General features: G+C 36.3%; 2 protein-coding genes across 2 annotated transcripts in view; one reads left to right on the forward strand and one right to left on the reverse strand.

The window, feature by feature from the left end:
• LOC139690592 (rifampicin phosphotransferase-like) overlaps nt 1-5,403 on the forward strand; it is a 33,380-nt gene extending 27,977 nt beyond the window's left edge. Inside the window, exons 23-25 of the mRNA XM_071588072.1 lie at nt 2,661-2,874; nt 4,652-4,726; nt 5,162-5,403. Coding sequence (XP_071444173.1) covers nt 2,661-2,874; nt 4,652-4,726; nt 5,162-5,220 — 348 coding nt within the window. The 3' untranslated portion in view covers nt 5,221-5,403. The remainder of the gene's footprint in view (nt 1-2,660; nt 2,875-4,651; nt 4,727-5,161) is intronic.
• Nucleotides 5,404-11,197: 5,794 nt separating this feature from the next.
• LOC139690012 (solute carrier family 52, riboflavin transporter, member 3-A-like) lies at nt 11,198-20,673 on the reverse strand. Its single transcript, XM_071587192.1, has 4 exons — nt 20,654-20,673; nt 19,191-19,295; nt 16,792-17,191; nt 11,198-11,735 (listed from the first exon to the last, which is right to left on the reverse strand). The coding sequence occupies exons 2-4, from the start codon at nt 19,286-19,288 to the stop codon at nt 11,514-11,516; spliced, it is 720 nt and encodes a 239-aa protein (XP_071443293.1). The 5' UTR covers nt 19,289-19,295; nt 20,654-20,673; the 3' UTR covers nt 11,198-11,513.
• Nucleotides 20,674-21,705: the final 1,032 nt, after the last annotated feature.

The following is a 21,705-nucleotide window of genomic DNA, read 5'->3' on the forward strand; positions in this document are numbered from 1 at the left end:
AATTACAATTGAAGTCGCCTGTAATTATTATGCAAGGGTCATGGATTGACCTATGGATTATTTTCAAGAGTTTCATTAGTTTGGTCAGGAAAGCACAAGTCACTGGTAAGCGAACGATAAATACAGTACAGAAAAAACAGTAGTATCCATTTTGAAGCAGGCAACTCAGGACTCAAATGATTGTTCTTCATTGAGAAATTCGCATGGGAAACCAATTGGAATATGGGAAAAACATTCAGAAAGTAGAATCAAAACACTAGCACTTTTGTGTACTGATCAGCAAAAAGTACTAGTGATAACATACCCAGGCACATGAAGTGTCAAGTTAACTTGCATTCAACCAATGTTAATTGACATAGTGTACATGGGGTTTGTACTAGTTAACTAGAACCTCGAGGTCCAGTAATTAATTGCGTATGCACTGAATGTTTGTGCAAGAACTTTGTATGACAGGTTATCCATCTCCTGTTGGTTGCCGGTGCGACTTAATAAAAGAATAATTACCCACGAACATATCTCTTGGGCAAAATGAGGGGTTACTAAGGGTTTTATGAAAATCTTGGTGAATGGATATCGGAAATGATGTAACATTTCCGTGTATTACCTCAAGTTCAATCTCTAAGTCAATGGAAGGGTCAATCTCTGGAATTTCATCTTTCACATAGTTTACCAAATTGCTAACTGTTGTATCGGGCGTGAAGTTCCAGACATGGAGATGAGAACGACGAGGAATCCCCATAAGAGAGAATTCTTTTGTAGAAGTTCCTATGATTGGGATGGTGTGATCGCTAATATACTGGCTTTCCACTCAGAGGACCAGGGTTTAAAGCCCGGCTGTGGCCGATTTTTCAATGGCATTCTGATCCCGATTTGAGGCGCTTTGTGGAGGGCACTTTGAGTGAGTACAACATCCATTGGATGGGACGTTAAACTGAGGAGCCCTTGGTGCCTTTCGATAAGAGTGGGCGAATGCTGATGTGGGGTTTCTCTCCACACTTCATCTATTCCTGTCCGTCTAATGGTGCAAATGATCTTAGCTGTCAGTCGCCTCCACTAAACACTACTATTAATATGAAAACTGATGGACAATTTACATATGTTCCCAGCTCTGCATGTCACAAATTGCATAGAAATTTTGATATGAAACTTCTGTTTCATGTTCTGCTAATTCAGGCCTTAAATATTATTTTAATTTTTATCATGATCACTGAAAAGTTAGATTAATCCATACTTGAACTATTGATGTAACACTGAGATCTCATTTGCAGAAATACTCCTCATGGAAGGGAGGAAAATTATGGGTGAGCTAAGGTACCCATGTAATAAAGCCATTAACAAAGTACGTCGAACAAATTATGCATGCAGTAGGTTTACAGTGCAAGCAAGGCAAGGCTGAGTAGAGGCTGGTGTCCCATACAATATGGATACTAAAAAAACCTAATTCTGCTTCAGTTTATCCTTCACATTATTATTTTAATAAGAATGGCATGCCATCAACTTGGGTTATGTGTTCCATCTTTTTGTTATCCAAAGAAAATTTCACCCTCAAAGCTTCTGCTAATATTATGGCAAATTCATATCAAAATGGTAACTATTTGCAGGTTGTTGGGAAAATGATCTGGTACCTGGGTAAGTCTCCTGGAATAGGGTGGCCCTCCAAATGAATTATTGCTGAATATGATTCACTTCAAGTGAACTCTTCGCAGTCTCTACAAAATGATATAGTCTTATACTTTGTGTGCCCAGTGACAATTTGTAATGACACTTCTACTACCCACTTCTAATATCAAGATACATACTATACCTTTCATGCAGTTTACATTCCTAGTTCTTCCTTCGTATCTTGGACTAACTTAATTGGCCTATTGTTGTGTATTTAAATTTGTTATATAGCAAGCTTTCATGAGAGAGATAAGTGGAAAATAGACTACATAAATTGTACAAGAAAGAGCAAAAGCCTAGAAAATCATACTAATTCCTAATGAAAGCATTGTGATAGCATCTCTCCAATCTTGTGAAATTTATTTTTTGATAGTAAATCTCTTCTATTTTCTATTGAAATCAAATGTTTTAAAAACATTCTAACCCGCTTAACATCATAAAATTTTCACCAAATTTGAAGGTGGCTCAAGATATGATTTTTGCACAAAAATCCACAATGATATTGTTATTGGCAAATAATGATAAAAAATGGCTTTCCTGCAGGTGGAGCTTTCTCACAACATAGGTGCCTAATTATTTGAGCAAACTTGTGATATTATTTTTTAATTTTCAGTCATGTACAATTCAAAAATATTAGTTGTCAATACAGTATTATTACATAAAGTTGGCTATTTTGAGTCCATCATTTAGAACTGATGAATGAATTTACTAAACAAATGTATTTGACTGTTTTCTCGTATTTTCTACAAAAGATTGATTCTTTGAGAAAACAAGAATAATGGAAAAACTTAGTAATGAAAACATAGGATGAATGTGGGGCAGAAATTTCTTAGAATGCAAGGAAAATCATGGAAATTTCAAATGATATTTGTTGATACCCTTTGTTTCACAAAACTACTAAAGCTCCCACCCTTAACACTTGCTATACAAAAAGTTTGGAGGTTTTAAAAGAATCCTTTCCTGAACTAAGACATATGCATTGTTCATGTGTTTTCTAGAAATCAACTGCTGATGGCAGCATCAAAGTGAGTGGTGTATCAGCTAGTGTTGGAGTGGTAACTGGCAGAGCCTGTGTGATTGAGACCTTGGAAGAAGCACATAAGATACAACCTGAAGATATATTAATTACAAAGAGCACAGATGTTGGTTGGACTCCTTACTTTCCTTTTCTCTCTGGAATAGTTACTGAACTGGGAGGCCTCATTTCTCATGGTGAGTGTTCATGTGAAAGAAAAACCAAATTCATCAAGAAGTTAAGTGAGCTAAGACAGAATATTTTTTAATATTTTTAGGTACGAGGTTCAAAAAGTATAAGACTTTTGTGTTTTTTCAAAAATTATTTATTCATGAATATCTATTTTGTCCCCTTCAAACAATCCCTATTAGATATTATACACTTGTGCCGACGTTTTTTCCGATCCTTGAAGCATTTCAAAAATCATTTTTTGTGATCTTGTTTAGCTCCTCCTTTGATGCCGTCTTTATCTCGTCAATCATAGCGCAGTGCCATCCTTTCATGGGCCTCTTCAGTTTGGGGAACAAGAAAAAGTCACTGGCGGCCAGATCTAGAGAATAATACAGTGGCTGCGGCATTATTAGTGTATTTTTGGCCACAAATTCATGCACAAGTAACAATGTGTGAGCAGGGGCGTTGTCATGGCTCAAAAGCCAATTTTTGCTCATCCACAAATACGGGCATTTGTGGCGGATTACTTTGCGCAAATTGTGCATAACTTGAAGGTAATATTCCTAATATCTACCCTGTGGCAAGAAATCATGATGCACCACATCCCTACAATCGAAGAAAACTGTAAGCAAAACTTTCACATTCGACCGAACTTGGCCCGCTTTTTTTGGTCTTGGCTCATACTGCAGCTTCCATTGGGATGATTCAGCATGTCATTGCCATAAACTCATGATTCATCACCAGTTATAACCCTCGGAAGCAAATTTTGGTCTTCGCAGATAGTCCAACACCTCATTAGCAATGTTAATGCATTGCTGTTGTTTGTACAAATTTCGTGGCAACCCCTGTCATTCCCAAATCATTGGTAAAAATCAAATGGCACGAGCCAATCGATATGTGTAGGTCCTCGGCAACTTTTCTACTGGTGATTCAACAATTGGCCAATATTATTCTCTTCATTTCATCAATGTTTTCGTCTGATGTTGACGTGCTTGGGCATCTGGCATGCTCTTTGTCCTTCACATCTTCTAGGCCCTCTTAGAACATTTTGTACCACCGATAAACATTGCTTTAATGATATTCTTGCTTTCATTGTTGGCAAATTTGATTTTCAGCAATTGTATGTAATTAAATGAATCAATTCCATGATGCTTTTTGATTATGGTAACTTCCCTGACCTCTTGGTCACTGACCACCCTGAGTACAGAGTATTACACCATCCTGTTGCTAGCTCAAAGTGAAGAGTTCAGATTGCCTTTGCCATCAAATCAAGGATATTAGACTGCATTGAGTGGTAAAATGACAGCTTGATTATTCCAGGGCCTGTTTTTTCCTGGATACTCTTTTTCAGTGCATGGGAGTGAGAAAGTGAGATTTTGATTGTCCCAAATTTTATAAGTTATGGAATGTGCACATGCATATAAATTTTTGTGGTTGAACAGAAATAAATTGTCCCTTTTTTAAGAAAAATATTCTACACTTTCGATTCTATTGTTTTGCACTTATCTCAAAAGATTTGGAAACATACTAAACGTTACTTGTGCCCACCACATACTACTGTATCTATATTCCATTAGTAGAGCTCTGATTTGACTGCCATGAGAGAATCCGAAGCCATGGAGTATTATAGGAGTATAATATAATAGACTCGTGGAAATCTTGAGATAACTATAACAACAGTTTAAATGAGAGGTATCTGCTAGAGGAATGTCTTTAACAAATTGTGCCTTTTGTTTTCTTGGGGTAATTTTATTAGCCCTAATTTTTCACTCTTAAAAGCAACTTGATGAACTCGTATTACAGGTGCTGTTGTTGCAAGAGAATATGGGCTGCCATGCATTGTAGGAGTTTCCGCAGCGACCCGGATTTTTAAAACTGGTATAAGAATTGCAGAAATATTTCTAATAATTTAGTTAAACTTGATTTTTCTCTCCCGAAAGTGAATCAAATTGTATGAATAATCAATGTCTAATTATGGACATCCCAAATAATTAGTAAATGATCCATTTTGTTGGAGATGGTGTTGCTAATGTATTTATGTGTAGCAAATATTCATTTGCATGACATATAAATTGTATCTCAATTGTAAGATTTGAAACTTGAATTCTTTGATACCTTGTAATGAAATGAGCATGAAATTTCCACACCAGTAATGGTTATGGCCGAATAATAAATTGGGTAAAGTCAAGAAAATGATTCAAATCAGTGTGAGAAGAGGGAAGCATCAAATGATTAATAATCTATTAATATATGTGCAAAAGTAATTGTGATTTTATAGACATATCTAGCTTCATTATTTTTTTCTAATTTCAGGAGATACTGTCACACTGGATGCTTCAAGTGGATTCCTGACCAAGGTTAATGACGAATAGTTTGCCTAATTCTTGTAATCATTATTTTTAATTTTTTTAATTAAATACATGCCTTTTAATGACGTCTCAGTTTATTCAATGAAAGAGTTCAGAAAACACAGCAATTTCCTTATTTGAAATTGTATGGTGACTAAAATATTTGGGTTTAAAACACTGTGCATCTTAGTATTGCAGTTCAGTATAAAAGGTGTGATAATTAAATAACAGGACTGATGCTGCTACTGACAAACAGTAAGTGCGCTGTGGCAGGTTTGAATATGTCTGTCGATGCTTCCCACACCCTGAGCTTGATGGGCACAGTTGTATGTCACCATCCTGCTGTAGCAATTCTCCATTCAAATTATTGCACTAGCAGCTCTTAAAAAAAGTGCAACATGCTCGGATGGTGCAACGAGTTAACCTGGAGTTTAGGTAACCTGGAGAAATTGAGGAAAACTGCTACAGAAGCCCATTTCATGTAAAAGGAAGTTTATCTTGCACACAAGTTTTTGAATGGTTTAAAAGTTGGAAGGACTTAAAATGACCTAAGAAAGTCCTTGCCTTGGATGACCCTCAACATAAAAAATGACAACATTGAAGAAATCTTTAAATTAATCCACACAAATAGTCAGGGTCAGAGCCCTTGCTGAAATCTCAGGAATAAACAAGTACGTATCTGTCAGATTTTGCATGAATCAATCAACATGCACACCTTTGGAAGACACAATTTGTGGAAGAGCAATTTCTGGATGCTTTACTTAGGTAATGCCCATTCCGCCGTGTCCATGACTGTATTCTTTGTGAAATGTGGCATCACAATATTGGAACGCTAGCTAGCTAGACCTAGCTATATCCTCCCCCCTTCTTGACTATTTATTTCCCAAGGTCAAAGTCGAGCTTAAGGGGGTAAGATCTATTGTGAAAGTGGTAAAAATAAAAGTTGCCAAAAAGTTCCCAACAAGCTGGCAGAATTACTTTCAGCACTGCTTCGAACAATGGAAAATTTGTACGGAGAATTGTAGGTATCAGCAAGGAGAATACATTGAAGGCAACAATACTCTTTGTAATGTGATTGGTGAACAATAAAATGTTCTGTAGCACCAGTCTGGTTATTTAATTGCCACACCTTGTAATGTCAACTGGTAAGCACACCTGTATAGGACCAATCCAAGAGTTGTCAACTGAACTTGGCGTTAACAGAATTCCCTACTAATTTTTTGTCACTCTGAGTGGCATATATATAAAGAACAAATACATATCGCATATTTCTTTGGCAGCTAGAATAAATCGCCAAATATTAAAACACCAACAATTTCACAGGTCAATTAACTCATCAAAGGATCAACTCATTTAAGGATCATTCTGCCATCTTTTTCAACCAAAAATCATTGTTATAATTACAGGTGATCATTTTATGCGCAACGAAATTGCTCCAAATCAGTTCTCATGCAATTTTCCCCATCAGCCAGAGTTTCTAAAAATCTGTGCACATTTTAATATCCCATGGACAATCACAGCACTAGGGGAGGTTGACTTTCAGCATCCCAGTCATCGGCTAGATTTCAGTTTCAGTGAAATTGTTTTGCTTATGCAGTTTATTATATATTAATATTTGTCAGACAAACTGATGCTTTTCCATTAATTTACTAATTTAACAATAAAAATGATCATGAAAAAGAGGAGAGTTTAAATTAATGTGTGTACAAAACTTCTGTTCATTACATTCAATAAATGTCAGGAGTGTTTGAAGCCCTTTGGAGAGGGAATTGGTAAAGCCGTGGAGCATAGGACAGAGTTCACTTTCAAACCCTTCTGTACATTGAAAGAATGTAAGTTCCTGGAAATAATGGCAGCAAATGTTTTCAGCCTTCTCTCCCAGGGATGAACAGAGTGCAGGCACACATTTCGTCAAGGCAGGACGTAGAACTGAGTAGGGGTCCCTACCCTGCTGACTGTGCTTACCTAGGGTGAATTGAAGTTGTGAGACAATCTCTGATGGTGCTCATGGAAAATTGTAATTTGGGGTTTTTCTTGGTAGGCTCAGAAAGAACCTGCAATTCATGACTGGTGGATCAGGAAATACAAGTAAAAATTTCATTTAATGTTATCTGAAGAATTTGGCGAGGGATGTTCGCATACTATCAGAGGATCAAAATTTATTTTCATGATAAGTCATTGTTCTCCATTTCATGAATAGCAAATATATGTGTGTAGAAAAATGAGTCTCAATGTACCATGCCTTTGTTTCATGTTCAATGATATTTCATGCTAAAAATTGTTGTGTTAAATGGTTTTCACTGTGTTTAGGTTTGAAACTTATATAGTAGGTGCTGGAAATCTTAGTTGAATAGACCTTCAGTTTGCTGAACAGGAGTGCTTAACATGGTCCTGTTCTTAATCAAAGTTAACCTTTTTTGCTCTCAATCTGCAACCTTTCTCTTTCCCTGCAAATTCTAAGTATTTTCCAACGATCTTTATCATACCCTTTTCCTTTATCTCTATAAGAGATAATGAGAGGATGTTATTGCCATTGAGCATCTTTTTGTGAAAATATGCATATCTGGTTATCTTATTTCCTTCTCTTGAATGTGGATGCCCTCAAATGCACCGCAATCCTCTTCATTATTGTACAATTGTTGTTCCTATTTCCTTATTTTCTATTTTTGTTTATTCTTATCTTCTCAAGACAGGTGAACCAGAGACCAAACAACATCTCTTGGCTTAATTTGTTTTATAAATAAATGTTTGAAGAAAAGTTTCGGCCAGGAGTATCTATCAAAAAAAGTAGGAAAATTCATTTCTAGTATCGTCAAAATTGAAAAGAAAATTGGTCTTACCTCTGTTGATTTAGCCACAAAATAATCACTTCTCATTTTTAGGTCATTAATTATTTTAATGACCTTTATTTATCTTAATATATACACCCAACCATTTAACTAATGCATTAATTTATTAATTTGCTTATATTATTCTCTTTCATTTACCATGGTATTAAGACTGTAATAGTGTCTAACTGCGGTGTGAGTTTTAATTCTTCTGACTTGCCTCATACATTTATATCAACTAACCCATTCGGTCAATGAAATATTAGTAATTTAACATTAATTTTGTAAATTGACATTAGGTAGAAGAGCAATATTGAATGTGGACATATTCAGATGGCAAGTTCCCAGGGGACTAAATGGGTTAACTCAAACTATGAAAACATTCAAAAATGTACCAAATAACCAAGAAATAACAGGAATTGACCAACCCTTGTTCGATGGAAAGAAGAATTTTTCCATAGATGTTATGAGCACCACTGAAAGGCTTTTAGTACAATAGAAATTGGCATTAGGTTTGCCTGTAAAGTGTGTATAGGAAGTACATTATTGAATAACTGACAGGTTTCTTCTCCTGGTAATACAGGGTCCGTACAATAAGTATCGTGACCGGTTTGCTGTAGCCCAAGGTGAATGGGGGTCTGACTGGTCGGCTCGGTAGAGGGGTCCCCCACCACTCAGGCACACTTCAGTTTAGTCGCCTGTGGGCTTGCATTGAGGCAGGAGGTGGATTTTTGTGGAGTGTGATTGTTTGTGGTGTCGTTGCACCAGCATGGAGCACACCGTTGAGCAATGCTACACAGTGAAGTTTTTCATTAAACTCAGGAAATCTACATTGGAGACCATTGAACTCATTAAACAGGCTTATGGGGATAATGCCTTAAGCCGCACAAGAGTTTTTGAGTGGCACAAAATGTAGAGGATCTTGCGATGAGGAAAGTGTGCGCGAAGCTGGTGCTGAAAGTCTTGAGCAAGGAACAAAAAATATTACTGGGTGGAAATTTTGCAAGAAATGTTGGACTGCATCTAGGAAAATGAAGATTTTCTCCACAACGTTATTGCCTCAAAGGATAACTCAAAAGGAGCTCAAAGGATATCAGTTCGACTCCATCAAGGCGGTTCAAGCGGCGACGACAAAGGCTCTCAACAGTATTCCAGAAATCAGGCTTCCAGCAGGCTTTTGAAGAGTGGCAGACGCGCCGAACTAAGTGTATAGATGCAGGAGGAATGTATTTTGAAGATTATTAAGTAATTGTAATGATAACTGCAATAAATTCTGATTTTTGGAACCAGTCCCGATACTTATTGTACGGAGCCTGTAATAATGCTTTCACTTTGAAATTATTTGAAATTAAATGCTACTTTTTTATATTATATGCCAAATTTAGTAAGAATTATTTTTTAAATTCTAATGCAAAAAATTAACTTCAGTAAAGATCCCAATTTTCTAAATGACTCTATTTTTTTGGTCCTGAGATGTTTGTATTGTGAATATAAAAATTTAAATAAGAGTGGATAGCTCACATGTTACTGCCATTTTTAATTACCTGTGGAAGTTATACTAAGGATTAGAATTAGGAAGAGTTTCTTTTCCCTCAGAATTCAAAGTGTTGCAGATGTGAATCAAGTATAATGCACATTGTTGTTTAGTGACCATGATTATCTTATGACTCGGCCATAATATAATATTTAATTGCGACTAATTACTCATAGAATGGATTTCCCCAAGGAGATGACAATATAACTGCGGAAGTACATGGCACACAAAAAAACAATATCAGTAGCAGTGTTAAAAAAAAGAGTAGTTTGCACTTAAAGCTAGCCTTAAGTCAAAGCTATCCAAAGAACCATTTGAATTCAGCAAAACTAGCCAGTCTTGCTGATGCCAAAAGGTGATTGAATAATTTGATGCTCACAATAGCCATTAATTACTGCGACTGTGTTAACTTACATCAGTTAACAGATAAGTGTTTTCCTTGTGTTGTAACAATAAGTGTCTCATAACTCACGGAATAAATGAAAATTATCTTTTACGTATGAGTATTTTGTAAGCAAAGATACATACTATGTACGGTCAAAATTTTTTTATTTAATTTTAGAACTATTATGAGATCTGCTATGATAGTGGAGTAATGGGTAAGTATTTAATGACTCCCACTTGAAGCAAAATTTGAAAACTGGATGCTTGACGATTGAGCATTTTTGTGACTCCCACCACACCTTTGTTTGGTCCATTAGAAATCCTATATCTGCAGAAGTTTTAACAATTACTCAATGATTAGGATATGCAATAGTTGAAGAGTAACAATGAGTGTGGAAAATATGGTCCCCTGCCTTGGGTCTTGAAATTAAAATATAAATTTATACTCTTGAGTCTGTAATGTTTGGTTTTTAAGTTTGAAAAATATTACTAAAGTCACTGGTGTTGTATGCCACAACGAAGCAATTGATGCAAATGGGGTCATAACTCCACTGTAAAAAGATAATGGAAAGAAACATTGTTATGGAAGTTCAAGTAACAATAAATGATGAGGGATGATAAAACTGTCAGAGTTTTATTAAATATGTTAGTTTGAGAGCCCATTGACTTTGGTCGTGTAAATATTATCTGGGTTTATGTTGTCATCGTTTTTCTTATTCTTTCATGCATATTTTCTTCTACTTCCTGTTACCTTGGTCCATTTCCCCTAATACATACAAATAAAATCATCATTGATACTCAAATGCCTTCAATAAATGGGTATTTATTCTGTGCTGATATGTATTAGGTATTTCCTAATTGATGATATAGCCTACTGCATAAGCTGGGTAAAATATAAGCTTTTAAAGAACAGGTTACAATTGATATTACTGGGAACATTGCATATTATTTTGCAATAATCATTTCCAAATGTAAATGATGTTTCTTTGGTTTGGAAATAAATAATTACCCCATTGTCTCATAAATGCCTATTACCTCATATGATAACTAGCCAACTATAGTATTTCACAGAGTCATTTTATTGACCCTAAGATAGACAAATTAAGTGCTACATGGAATAAATAGATTGTGGAAAAATTTATTTAATCAATTTATAAACGCAAAATTATATCACAGTACATATAAGCATTTCTTATTAATAGAATGCAGTTAACAATAAAATATAATCGAATATTGTTCATTTTGAAGTTTTAATAAATATTTTTATAAAATGTTTGATATTTAATCACATTGCAGCAAAAATATTGTATACAATTATTGTCGTCTATCATATTATCACAGCAGTATTCATCAATACTTGTTTTAAATTGTCATGGTTTGAATAATATTTAAGTATATATTACAATTAGAATAGACTCATGAGTATGATTTCCATGAATTCACTGACAAACGTGAACTCTCAGCATAAAATTGTTCTTCACAATTTCAATTCAAAAAAATCTTGTTCCGGGAAGATAGGACCATGTTTTTACAGTCAAGTATTGCTCTTTTCTAGTAAATGGTAAAACAATTTATGAAGATTTGAATAATCCAAGGATGGTTACTAAAGTTAAATCTAACAAAGAGCCAGCAGCAGCCTGACTTACGGCTCCACACCAAAATAAAGGCCCTCTTCCATTTCCTTCCACAGTGCCCCTCCCTTTGGATAAAGAGCCTTCAATGTGTCTGCATATTTGGGCTGAATTGACTTTCACATAGGCACTTAATCCAGCATACAGCACTATGTTTAAGACCTGCAAAGATAGTAATAAATGGTATAAGTACCTATCATTACACCTATTTATAAAATAATCTACCATTTAGGGTAGGTTTTGGATGGACACACCAACCAAAAAAATATTTTAATTCTCCTAAGAAAACCAAACCCAGCATCCCACTCTAAAATTCACTCTTCATCTCTGTATACTTCCTTCATCCCGTCCAACATCTTCAACCTCCCACTGCTGATCAATATACTTTTCAACCATTTTTCCTGCCTCCGTATGACTTCTCCCAACAATCACTTCACCTCGCCCACCATACCTAGCACTTCCTCATTTGCTTTCCTTTCCATCCAATCCACTTTCTCCACACCCACATTTCAAAAGCCTCCAATCTATGTCTAGCCTCCTGCTTCAATGACCTTGTTTCCCTGCCATACATAGCAACGCTCCATATCAAAGTTTTTACGAGTCTTTTCTTAAAATTCTTACTCAACATCCCTGTTATCAACTCCCTCCTTGTGAAAGCCTCTTTGCCTAGTGCAATTCTTCTCCTTACGTCCCTACTACTTTGACCGTGTTGGTCCAAAACACTTCCGAGATACGTAAACTGTTCTACCTGCTCTAGTTTTTGCCCTCCTATTTTAATGTTAAACTTGGCCTTTCTTTTTCTGGAAAATCACATTACCTTTCTTTTATTAATATTGATTCTCATCCCATATCTATCACACTGAATTTCCAAATCCCTAAGCAATGCTTGCAACCCCTGGGCTGACTGACAAACTAGATCTTGGTCATCAGTAAACCTAACTGATTTTATGAACTCCCCACCAAATTTTATTCCTATTTCCAGTTTTTCCCAAGCCTCTTTAATCATTTCCTCCAAATATATGATTAACAGCACCAGTGATAATGGACAACCCTACCTAACACTGCCCACCTGGACCCTCCATCCCCCACTCACACTTAAGCAATCTGAGATGTACAGGTTGAGGATTAACCTCATGTCGCTCCAATCTAATCCTATTTTCTGCAATATACTCAATAGTTTTTCCCAACTCACTCTATCAAATGCATTTTTGAAAGCTACGAAACAAGAAAAAACGTCCTGATTATATTCCTCTTGATTAGTGATCTCATTACTGCAATGGCATCATGCATGTCTCTCCCTTCCTAAACCCAAGCTGATCATCCCCTAAGTAATCATTTGCCTTGATCTCTATCCTTCTGTTGATGATCCTGAGAACAACTTTAGCTGCATGGGATATCAAACTTACTGTCCTGCAGTCCTCACAAGACGTAGCCTTTACCTTTTCGGAATAGGAACTAAAACTGATCTCACAAAGTCTTCCGGCCAGATTCCTTCCTCATAGATACTACGAATCAGCCCATATAGCCTCTTCCTCCCACATTTTCCTAACCCTTTTAGTAGTTCAGCAGGAATATTGCCTACTGCCCTTATTTGATTTCATCTCCCTTGTTGCCCTTTCTATCTCATCTGTCAGTATGCCTGGACCTAAGCTATCTTCATCTTTGTCATGTTCTCTTTCTATGTCTAACCTTCCTGGCCTAAGTTCTTTACTATACCGTTCTTCTTTATATTCCTTCCATCTCTCTTGGATCTTTTCCCTGTCAACTATATCTTACCTGACTTATCTCTGACTGTTAGCACAGATCTTCCTTTCTTACTTCTCGGTAAAGATTTAACTTTGCTGTACAGCGCACCAATTTTACCCTTCCTCTTCAAACTTTCCATATCCTCGCACTGCGTCTGCGCCACCATGCTTCTTTTGCTTTATTTGTTGCCTGCCTCAATTTATTATTTAACTCTTTGTACTTCATTTTGCCTAACTCTGTGTTTACATTCTTCCATTTTCTCCTCTCATCTATTTTTTTAATCATCTCATTCATGATCCATGGTTTCCTTGTCCTTATCCCATTTATGGTTCCAACAGCTTCTTTTGCACCTTTCGATATCCCTTTTTTGATAATTTTCCATTTTTCCTCGATTATACTAAGCTCTTTACCCTCATCCATGATTTTTTCTACAGCCTGCTGATACTCCTTCCTAGTCACTTCAGTTACTGCTTCTAAATTCCATTTCCTAACCCGTATCTTCATGACACTGAACTTTATTACAACTAAATTGTGGTCAGAGGCCACATCCACTCCCGAAAAGCAGGGCGAATTGATCACACTGTTCCTAAACCTGTGCCTAACCATAATATGATCTAATTGATACCTTTCTGAGTCACCTAGCATTTTCCATGCATACCTATGCCTTTTGTAGTATCTAAACCAAGTGTTGGTAATTACTAACCCCTGTCTCCTGCAGAATTCAATTACTTTCTTCCCACGGTCATTCCTTGTAGCTAAACCATATTCCCCCACTACAATCACCATCTCTTCCTTCATCTACCGTTGCATTCCCGTCCCCCATCACTACCAAATGTTTCCCTGCAGGAACATGCAATTATGTCCTCTAACTGATTGTATCAACTGGACTTCTTCCTCCTTATGGTTGCTAGGTGGCATGTATACCTGAACAATGGCCAAGTTTGCCAGTTCTGCTTTTATCTCTACCAGTAATATTCTATCCGTTGCTTGCTCTATGTTGACTATGCTTCTTCCTTTATCTTTATTCCATATTATGGCAACCTCTTGTTGGCTCTTGTCCCCTCAGCTGTATATTACTCTTAAACTATCACTCCAATAGTTCCCGCTATCCTTACATGTCACCTCGCATAGACCTAAAATATCTATTTTTCCCCTTTTCATCTCTCGCTTAATATTCTCCAATTTCCCTGTCCTCATCATTGTCCTAAAATTCCATGTTCCTATTCTAACTAATTTGTTCTTCTCCTGCATCTTCTGTCCTGCTGCTGCCGGTTTTTCCTTGCAAGGGTTTCGTGGGATGACGACCGCAGAAGCCTTGACTCTCCTGCTCCCAGGCACCAAAAATGGCCAATTGGGCCAAGTTCCATTCTTGCCAGGACTGATTTCCCCTATTCTGTCAATCATAAAAGTTTCAGCAATAATAATTGAGGTGGTATGCCATTGCCTTCCTCAATGGTGTTATTAACATGACACTATCACTCAATGGTAATCCCAGTAGGGTCAGATGCCTTTGCAGCCGCCTCTCTGAGGAACAGACTCTGCGTGGACTACGTTTTGTCTGGGTTCTAACCTTCAACCTATCTAAAATGGGTGACCCTACCAGGAGCAATTATGATTGCTCCCACCAGCACAGCTTTAGGGGTCATCAGAACACAACAGCCCTTCCACCACGTCCATGGGAGGGTGGTACACCCAGTGCAAGTGAATATGTGAGTTCATCAAATAATATATTATTTGATAACTCTCAAATATACTTATACTAAGTGTTCCACAAAATATGGTAATGGTATATATTATAAATAAGTATTTCCTAACATGAAGTGTTCCTGAAAATGATGAATCTCGACTATTTAAAGGTCTTTACGGAAAACTCTATTCATAAAATCTGAGATCCACTTGGCTCTATTTCATAATATTTTAATGGCCAGAAGATGTTATGATGTTATTGTCATTTTGATTTATTTCTTAATAGTTATATGTAAAGTTTTAGTGATGAATTTCTTCGTCTATTGTACTGAATAAAGGGAAAAAACTTGCTTCTGCTTACAATGGTACCTATGGCATTTTATATTGTACCTGGTATGATGGAATTGGTATATAATGATTGGATAAGTCCAAAATTGCCACATGTCAGGTTTCTGTATTAGGAAGATCTGCTAAGGATTGATAAATTCAAAGGCATTGAATATTATAATTCCACTAGTGATTGGTCAATGAAGGACTTGATTCATATTTTCCTTTCCTTTATTGGTAAATGTAACACCACCACATTTTACGAGGTAACAATGTATATAATGTAAATGGTATATGTAGTTGATTGATTTGTTTATCATATATACTCTTTCAGCTACTTGAAATTGAGATCTAAGGGCCCCATGTTCACATCCAAGTGATGCTTCTCGATACTTAGCTTCACTTGACATTATTTTCTGGGACACCACTCTAGTGTATCCAGATAACAGATAAAGTGACAAGCAAAAAGGTTTGAGTTAGACTCTGGAGCACTTGATCTATTATCTTTTGAAATATCATCGGAGCTGATGCAATCTCAAGCTGTCCCTGAACAACTTCCTGAGTATTGATGTCATGGAACTACTGATATTGTTCATTCATTAGTTGATAGGCTAGAAAAGATTTACAATAGAAAATTTACTATCCTTGATCTTCTTACAATTTAAAGAAAAGCTGTTCCACTTTCAAGAGTGGATACCCCTACTTTTCCAAGTGAGGGTAGACAAGGTTATCTTAAAATCCCTGAGAATGGTCCACTTGACCAAATTCAATTGAAACAATTAGTGGTTGAAAAAGGCAAAGGTGAGGTAAGATAATAGGTAGTGAAGAAAGGACTACTAAAAAACATTGGTACTTCTAATATATGCACCAAAAACATTAGTTATATTGATTTCATAGATTACATAAGTGTATGGAATTCCAATTTTTGTCAATATAATATCCCATTTTGAATTTCAAAAGGATTTCAGTAAAGTACTAGCAACTGCTGGATCTGACAATAATGAATACCTGTGATAAAAATTGTAGAAATGGGAGGGAAAAGGTAAGAAGATACTGGGTTATTAAAGTATCCAGAGGATGTATAAGTAATAGACAGGTATGAAAGAAATGTGGCACAAAAAAAAAGAATGATTGCAATTTTCCACAGTAAATTGAATGGAATGACAACTAACCCATAGTAAGGCATCATCACGTTGATGCTATAAACTTATGAAATGTGTTGTTCCATAAGTTTTCTATGGAAAAGTATGAGAGCTATATTCAAATATAGCAATATTCAAAACATCTACAACATGAAGCCTGAAGTAGTTTAGTCCATAAAATATCAGTAAACTCAGGGTGTGAAATGAACATTGACAATAACAATTGGCAGATGTTTGATCAGTAGTGTGATTGAAAGACAGAGTGAACCACTAGCTTATTACATGCATAAAAAAATTATTAGCATCAGGTTACTTACTATTAGTACTTTTCCAGTTTCTGAGCCTACTAATGGTGGATTTGGAGAATATGCTGCACTTAATATTGTGTAAACTGATAGTATGGAGGCAAATGCAGCTATGATCCCAATTACACTAAGTTTAGAATGACGCTTGTGAATAAATGCTATGGCTGTGCCAATAGGAACAACTGCTGCTCCTAATGTAGAAGATAGATGAAAAGCTTCATTCCCATGTGGAAGGCTAGCGTAAGTGGAAACTCCAGGTAGGAATCCACTGGAGAAGAAACAAATCCATCCCTGTATGAGCAGTATTTTAACCATTTTCTTCTTTAGCAACAAATCATTATGTTGTGGGAGGATATGCTCAACTTCATTGATTTCATCTGCTTCAGATGGAAAATTTGGAGTCCTGCTGTGCCTGATAAAAAGACAACATTTTCATCAATCAATTATCAGCTTTTAACTGTTATAGCAGGGCATTTATTTTAACCCAAGTTTCCGTGGTAAGTTAGAAAGTTGAAATAAAATACTAAAAAACAATTTAGTAAATTAATGAAATATGTATTAACTTGTTCACTCAACTGTGGTAGCAAAGTAGCATAAGTCTGTATATCTCATTAAACATCCAAAGAATGCATTGCGTTTTGGTGGTTTTGGCATTATTTTATCCACAAAACCACCTTCAAACAGGTACTGTCATCATACTGAATACATGCCACTATGTTTCCATTTTATCTGTTATTTCCAAACACATACATACATATCCCCTCATAAAATAAATGTCTTATCATGATGGTTTCTTGAAGTAATTTTATCCTCTTTTATAATCACAAAATATATATTTTTCCACACAATTATTTAATTGGCTAATGGCCCTACCGTGTCATCCACACTGTGTCTTGTGTCTTTATTATGTGAGTTACATAATAAACAGTTTTTGGTGCTTTCAGATAGTGAAATGAGGTACATCACAAGCATATGGTTTCAGGAGCTCAAGCTGAGAAAACAATTATGGCTAGTTCTTTCACAAAAAATTTTGTCACAGGTATACTTCTTCAAGAGTTGCCAAAATCTGGTGACAATATGGTCATGGCCATTAGTGCTGAGAGAATACTATTTGATCGGATTAAATTTAGACTTGGAAAACAGATTTGCATGTATATGGATCCACAGGTACAAAAAATTAAAATGTTACTTTGTAAGTTGACCTTCCTGTGCAGGTTTACCAGCATAGTTAGTTGGTTGCTCAGTAGTGCCACTTGCCTATTACAAGTGATGAAAAATGAGCTTCTGATGTATTACAGACTGACATAGGACCAGTCAATTTGAGAAGCAACAGGGACATAAGGAGGATTGCATTACCCAAAGAAGCTTTTACTCAAAGGAGAGAATCAATGACAGGGATATTGAGTAAGGGTGTTAAGAAAAGGCTTGTCCAAACTTTGAAATGGAGCACGGTTTTCTATGGCACAGAAGCATGGTCATTGAGGCAAGATGATAGGTGTGCATTGGAGGCTTTTGAAATGTGGGCGCCGAGGATGGAAAATGTGAAGGGCAGAAAAAGGACAGAAAGGTAAACAAACAAGGTGGTAATAGGAATGTTTGGAAAGAAGAGGGGATTGTTGGAAGAAATCAAAAGGAGGCAGGAAAGATGAATGCAGAGCATTTTGAATTGCAATGGGACATGGAAGACTGTGATAGAGGGAATAGATAGAACCTTAGGAAGGTGAGGGAGGGGGAGGAATAGGATTGGGGAAGCATCCGGAATTGTAAAGGGGGTTATTGTAGTGCTGGATGTCAGGTTGTGTTTTGGGGGAGAGGCAAGGGAATTAGCTTTGTACTGGCAGATAGCCTGTGTCCATCCAAAGCCTACCTTATCTGATAGATTGTTAATAATAATATAGGTTGGCAAATACGTTCATATTGCATGAATATTTTCAATTTTCTTCAATTTTGAAGTTGGGTAAAATTGCTGTAAATTAAACTGCATCCAATTTTGGAAATTAAAGACTGATCTCAATAGAATTTGCTTGAAAATGATGGTTCAGATGGATGATGGTACGATGGAATTAGGTCAGAAGCTGTTTATGATTAACTTACTGGGGAAAACTGGTATTTTAGACATCAAACAAGTGTCCATTACAATCATTTCAGGTACTAAACTAAACAAAGATAAATAGAAATATTGTGAAATTGAGGCTTTTACAACACTAATTGGTAATCTTTTTGTCTGTATGCATGTGACCCAAGAAACCTATCTTTTATGGAAAATTAACGAAGTGGATAGGACCAATTAAGGAATAGAAACACACATACGTAGGCATACATACACACTATTACACAGAGACTGTAGGTAAGTTTTTTACATATATGCACGTGAAACCTCCAGATGTTATCTATTTATTTAAATTACTCACCTAAATTCAACATACTTTGGCTCCAATGAAGTCTTCCTATATTCTTCCTCAGAATAAATATTCTGGTCACATTGTTCTGAGTTAACCATGTTTATCATTGACTTCCTGGTGGCAGGAAGAGTATTGAGAAGAAAAAAAGAAAGTGTGGATAGCAATACAAGGAAAGATATTAAGAGAAAGTACACCTTTGCACTAAATCTTGGTTCAGTGTTTCCATCTTTAATTCCTTGTACTAAAGCAATAACACTGGGTAAAAATCCTCCTAGCCCTTCTCCGACTAGATAAAATATTAGATGAGCCTGAGGAAATAAAGCCATTTGTGGCATAAACAGCACTGGGGACGTGCATCCAATCAATCCAGTGGTAAACATGAGAACAATTAGAGGTATGGAATGGAGATTTCCTCCTAGCTCAATGGACGTTTTCCATAGAAAAGCTAACAGGATATTAGCTACTACCCCTAATGCTAGGAGTGTATAAGTTAAAGCGTGCCTAGTTTTAATACTGAATCCCCCTACTTCTCCTTTTTTAAGCCATGAAAGTGTAGCCCAAACAAAAGGGCCAATATTAGCTGATTGTATGGCTACTGACAGCTGAGAACTTATTCTCCAGCCTTCAGGTATATTTTCTATCAAAATAGGTAATTCAACCCAAAATCCGGTCACTGAACCCCGGCACCAAGTCCAAACACCAATGACAAAATATCAACCAAAATATTTCTCCTGCATAAAGGATTGGAAATTTTGATTTTCATGGCTTTTACTATGTTGTATGCATTCTCAAATTTCCAAACAACCTGTAAAAAAAGTGAAACTTGGTATCAGAGACAGACAAGGGAAAGGGCCATGCTTATAGGAAAACCAGTTGCAAAAATAAAGACTTTGTAGACTTCCTAGAATGACTAAAATCAAAGGTCTTAACATTGTCGTAATTAATTATCAATTGTAATTTTATGGGTGATTCCAAAGCAAAACATGAATTTCTGGATTTACTAACTTAGCTTAACGTATAGTATACAATATCTCAGACTGCATGACTCTACTGGAAGTTCTATACCTGATTACTTATAAATGGCATTCATTCTGAATGATTTTTACCTATTTCATCGAATTCCCCAGCTTCGGTCAATTCAGCTAATTATTCTCATATTCCTAACTCATGTAATTCATTATATTTGTTTCCTTGTTCATATACAGAACTGACCAACATTAGTAATGAATTCCCTTATAAATTTAGTCCTGGATTAGACACTACTGGGTCAGGAGAGGATTAGTTCTAAAATATTATGGTGGCCAAAAAGTACTTTCAGATAAGGAGGCTTGTGATGAATTTAGTTCTTTGCGCAGGATGAGAACTTCCTCAAGGAATTCCCAATTTCCAGAGTAAGGATATAAGAAAAATAGTTGTCTTATTTTAACAAATCAAGGATAGTTATAAAGAGATGTCGAAAGAAATATAATTACCTCTGAGTGCACTGGCTTAATTATCATGAGAGACAGAGAAAATATCAATATGGTTAGAGCAGGAACATCTGGTGACACTATCGAGGAATGATTTGAAAATATTTTACTAGCCTCAGTGACATTCCAGTCAGCAACATTATTAATTATGATAAAATTAATGTGACAGGTGGTCCAGGTGTTGTGAAAGTTGTTGAAAAATGGGGAAATAAACGTGTAGGAAGAATAATTGATTATTAAAACCAGTTTCAGTGTTATATTCATGGGATATGCAGGCAGAGGGATCGAGATGGTGTGGTGGCTATTGTACTGGCTTCCGACCCAGAGGACATGGGTTCAAATCCTGGCAGTGTTGAATATTTTTCAGTGGTATCTCGATCCCTACTTGAGGTGCTTTGAGGAGGGTACTTTCAGTGAGTACGTTTTCCGTTGAATGGGACGTTAAGCTGTGGACCCCTTGGCACCTTTCGTTAAGAGTAGGCTAATGCCGACGCCGGGCTTTCCTCCACCCTTTCCTGTCCATCCCTAATCGCGCTCTAAATGACCTAAGCTGGTGGTTGCCTTCCCTAAAAACTACTACTATCTGCAGGTAGTGTTATCTTCCTAACATATGCAGTATAAAAATCAAAATATTTTTATCTAAGCTGGACTGAAGGGATTGTGGTGGGTGCTGCATTTCAGAAATTTCAGTTTAATTCAGTGATATCAAAAGACAATCTTAACAACATTTCATCAACTTTGAAGGTGTGAAGTTGCTAAGGCTCTTTTACGTGATAGTTTGTCTAGCCATATACTACTAGTGTTCCAAAGGCCTGAAAAGCTGTAAACACCTGCTTCATATGAATCCCACCCAGCATCTGCCACTCTCCTTATTAGACTTATTTTCGACAATTTAGATGCATTTTTGAGAGATCAACAGAAAGAATGATTTTTTAGATATATTATGAATGAATATTTTAAAATACATTTATTTCCGATCCATTTAATCGCTATTGTTTTCAAAAGCAAAATGAACACATTGAAGAAGGGGGTGATCAAATTTATTCCCTTTAGGG

The sequence above is a fragment of the Hetaerina americana genome, unplaced genomic scaffold, assembly GCF_022747635.1.
Source record: "Hetaerina americana unplaced genomic scaffold, ioHetAmer1.1.p SCAF_3, whole genome shotgun sequence".
NCBI lineage: Eukaryota > Metazoa > Arthropoda > Insecta > Odonata > Calopterygidae > Hetaerina > Hetaerina americana.

Excerpts from the sequence above, each read along its gene's own strand:
- LOC139690012 (XM_071587192.1), bottom strand. The coding sequence starts at position 19,288 with ATGATAAACATGGTTAACTCAGAACAATGTGACCAGAATATTTATTCT. Across the intron at positions 17,192-19,190 it reads CCAAAGTATGTTGAATTTAG|GCACAGCAGGACTCCAAATT; the intron begins GTGAGTAATTTA and ends TCTTTTTATCAG. Across the intron at positions 11,736-16,791 it reads AAACTGGAAAAGTACTAATA|GTCTTAAACATAGTGCTGTA; the intron begins GTAAGTAACCTG and ends CTATCTTTGCAG.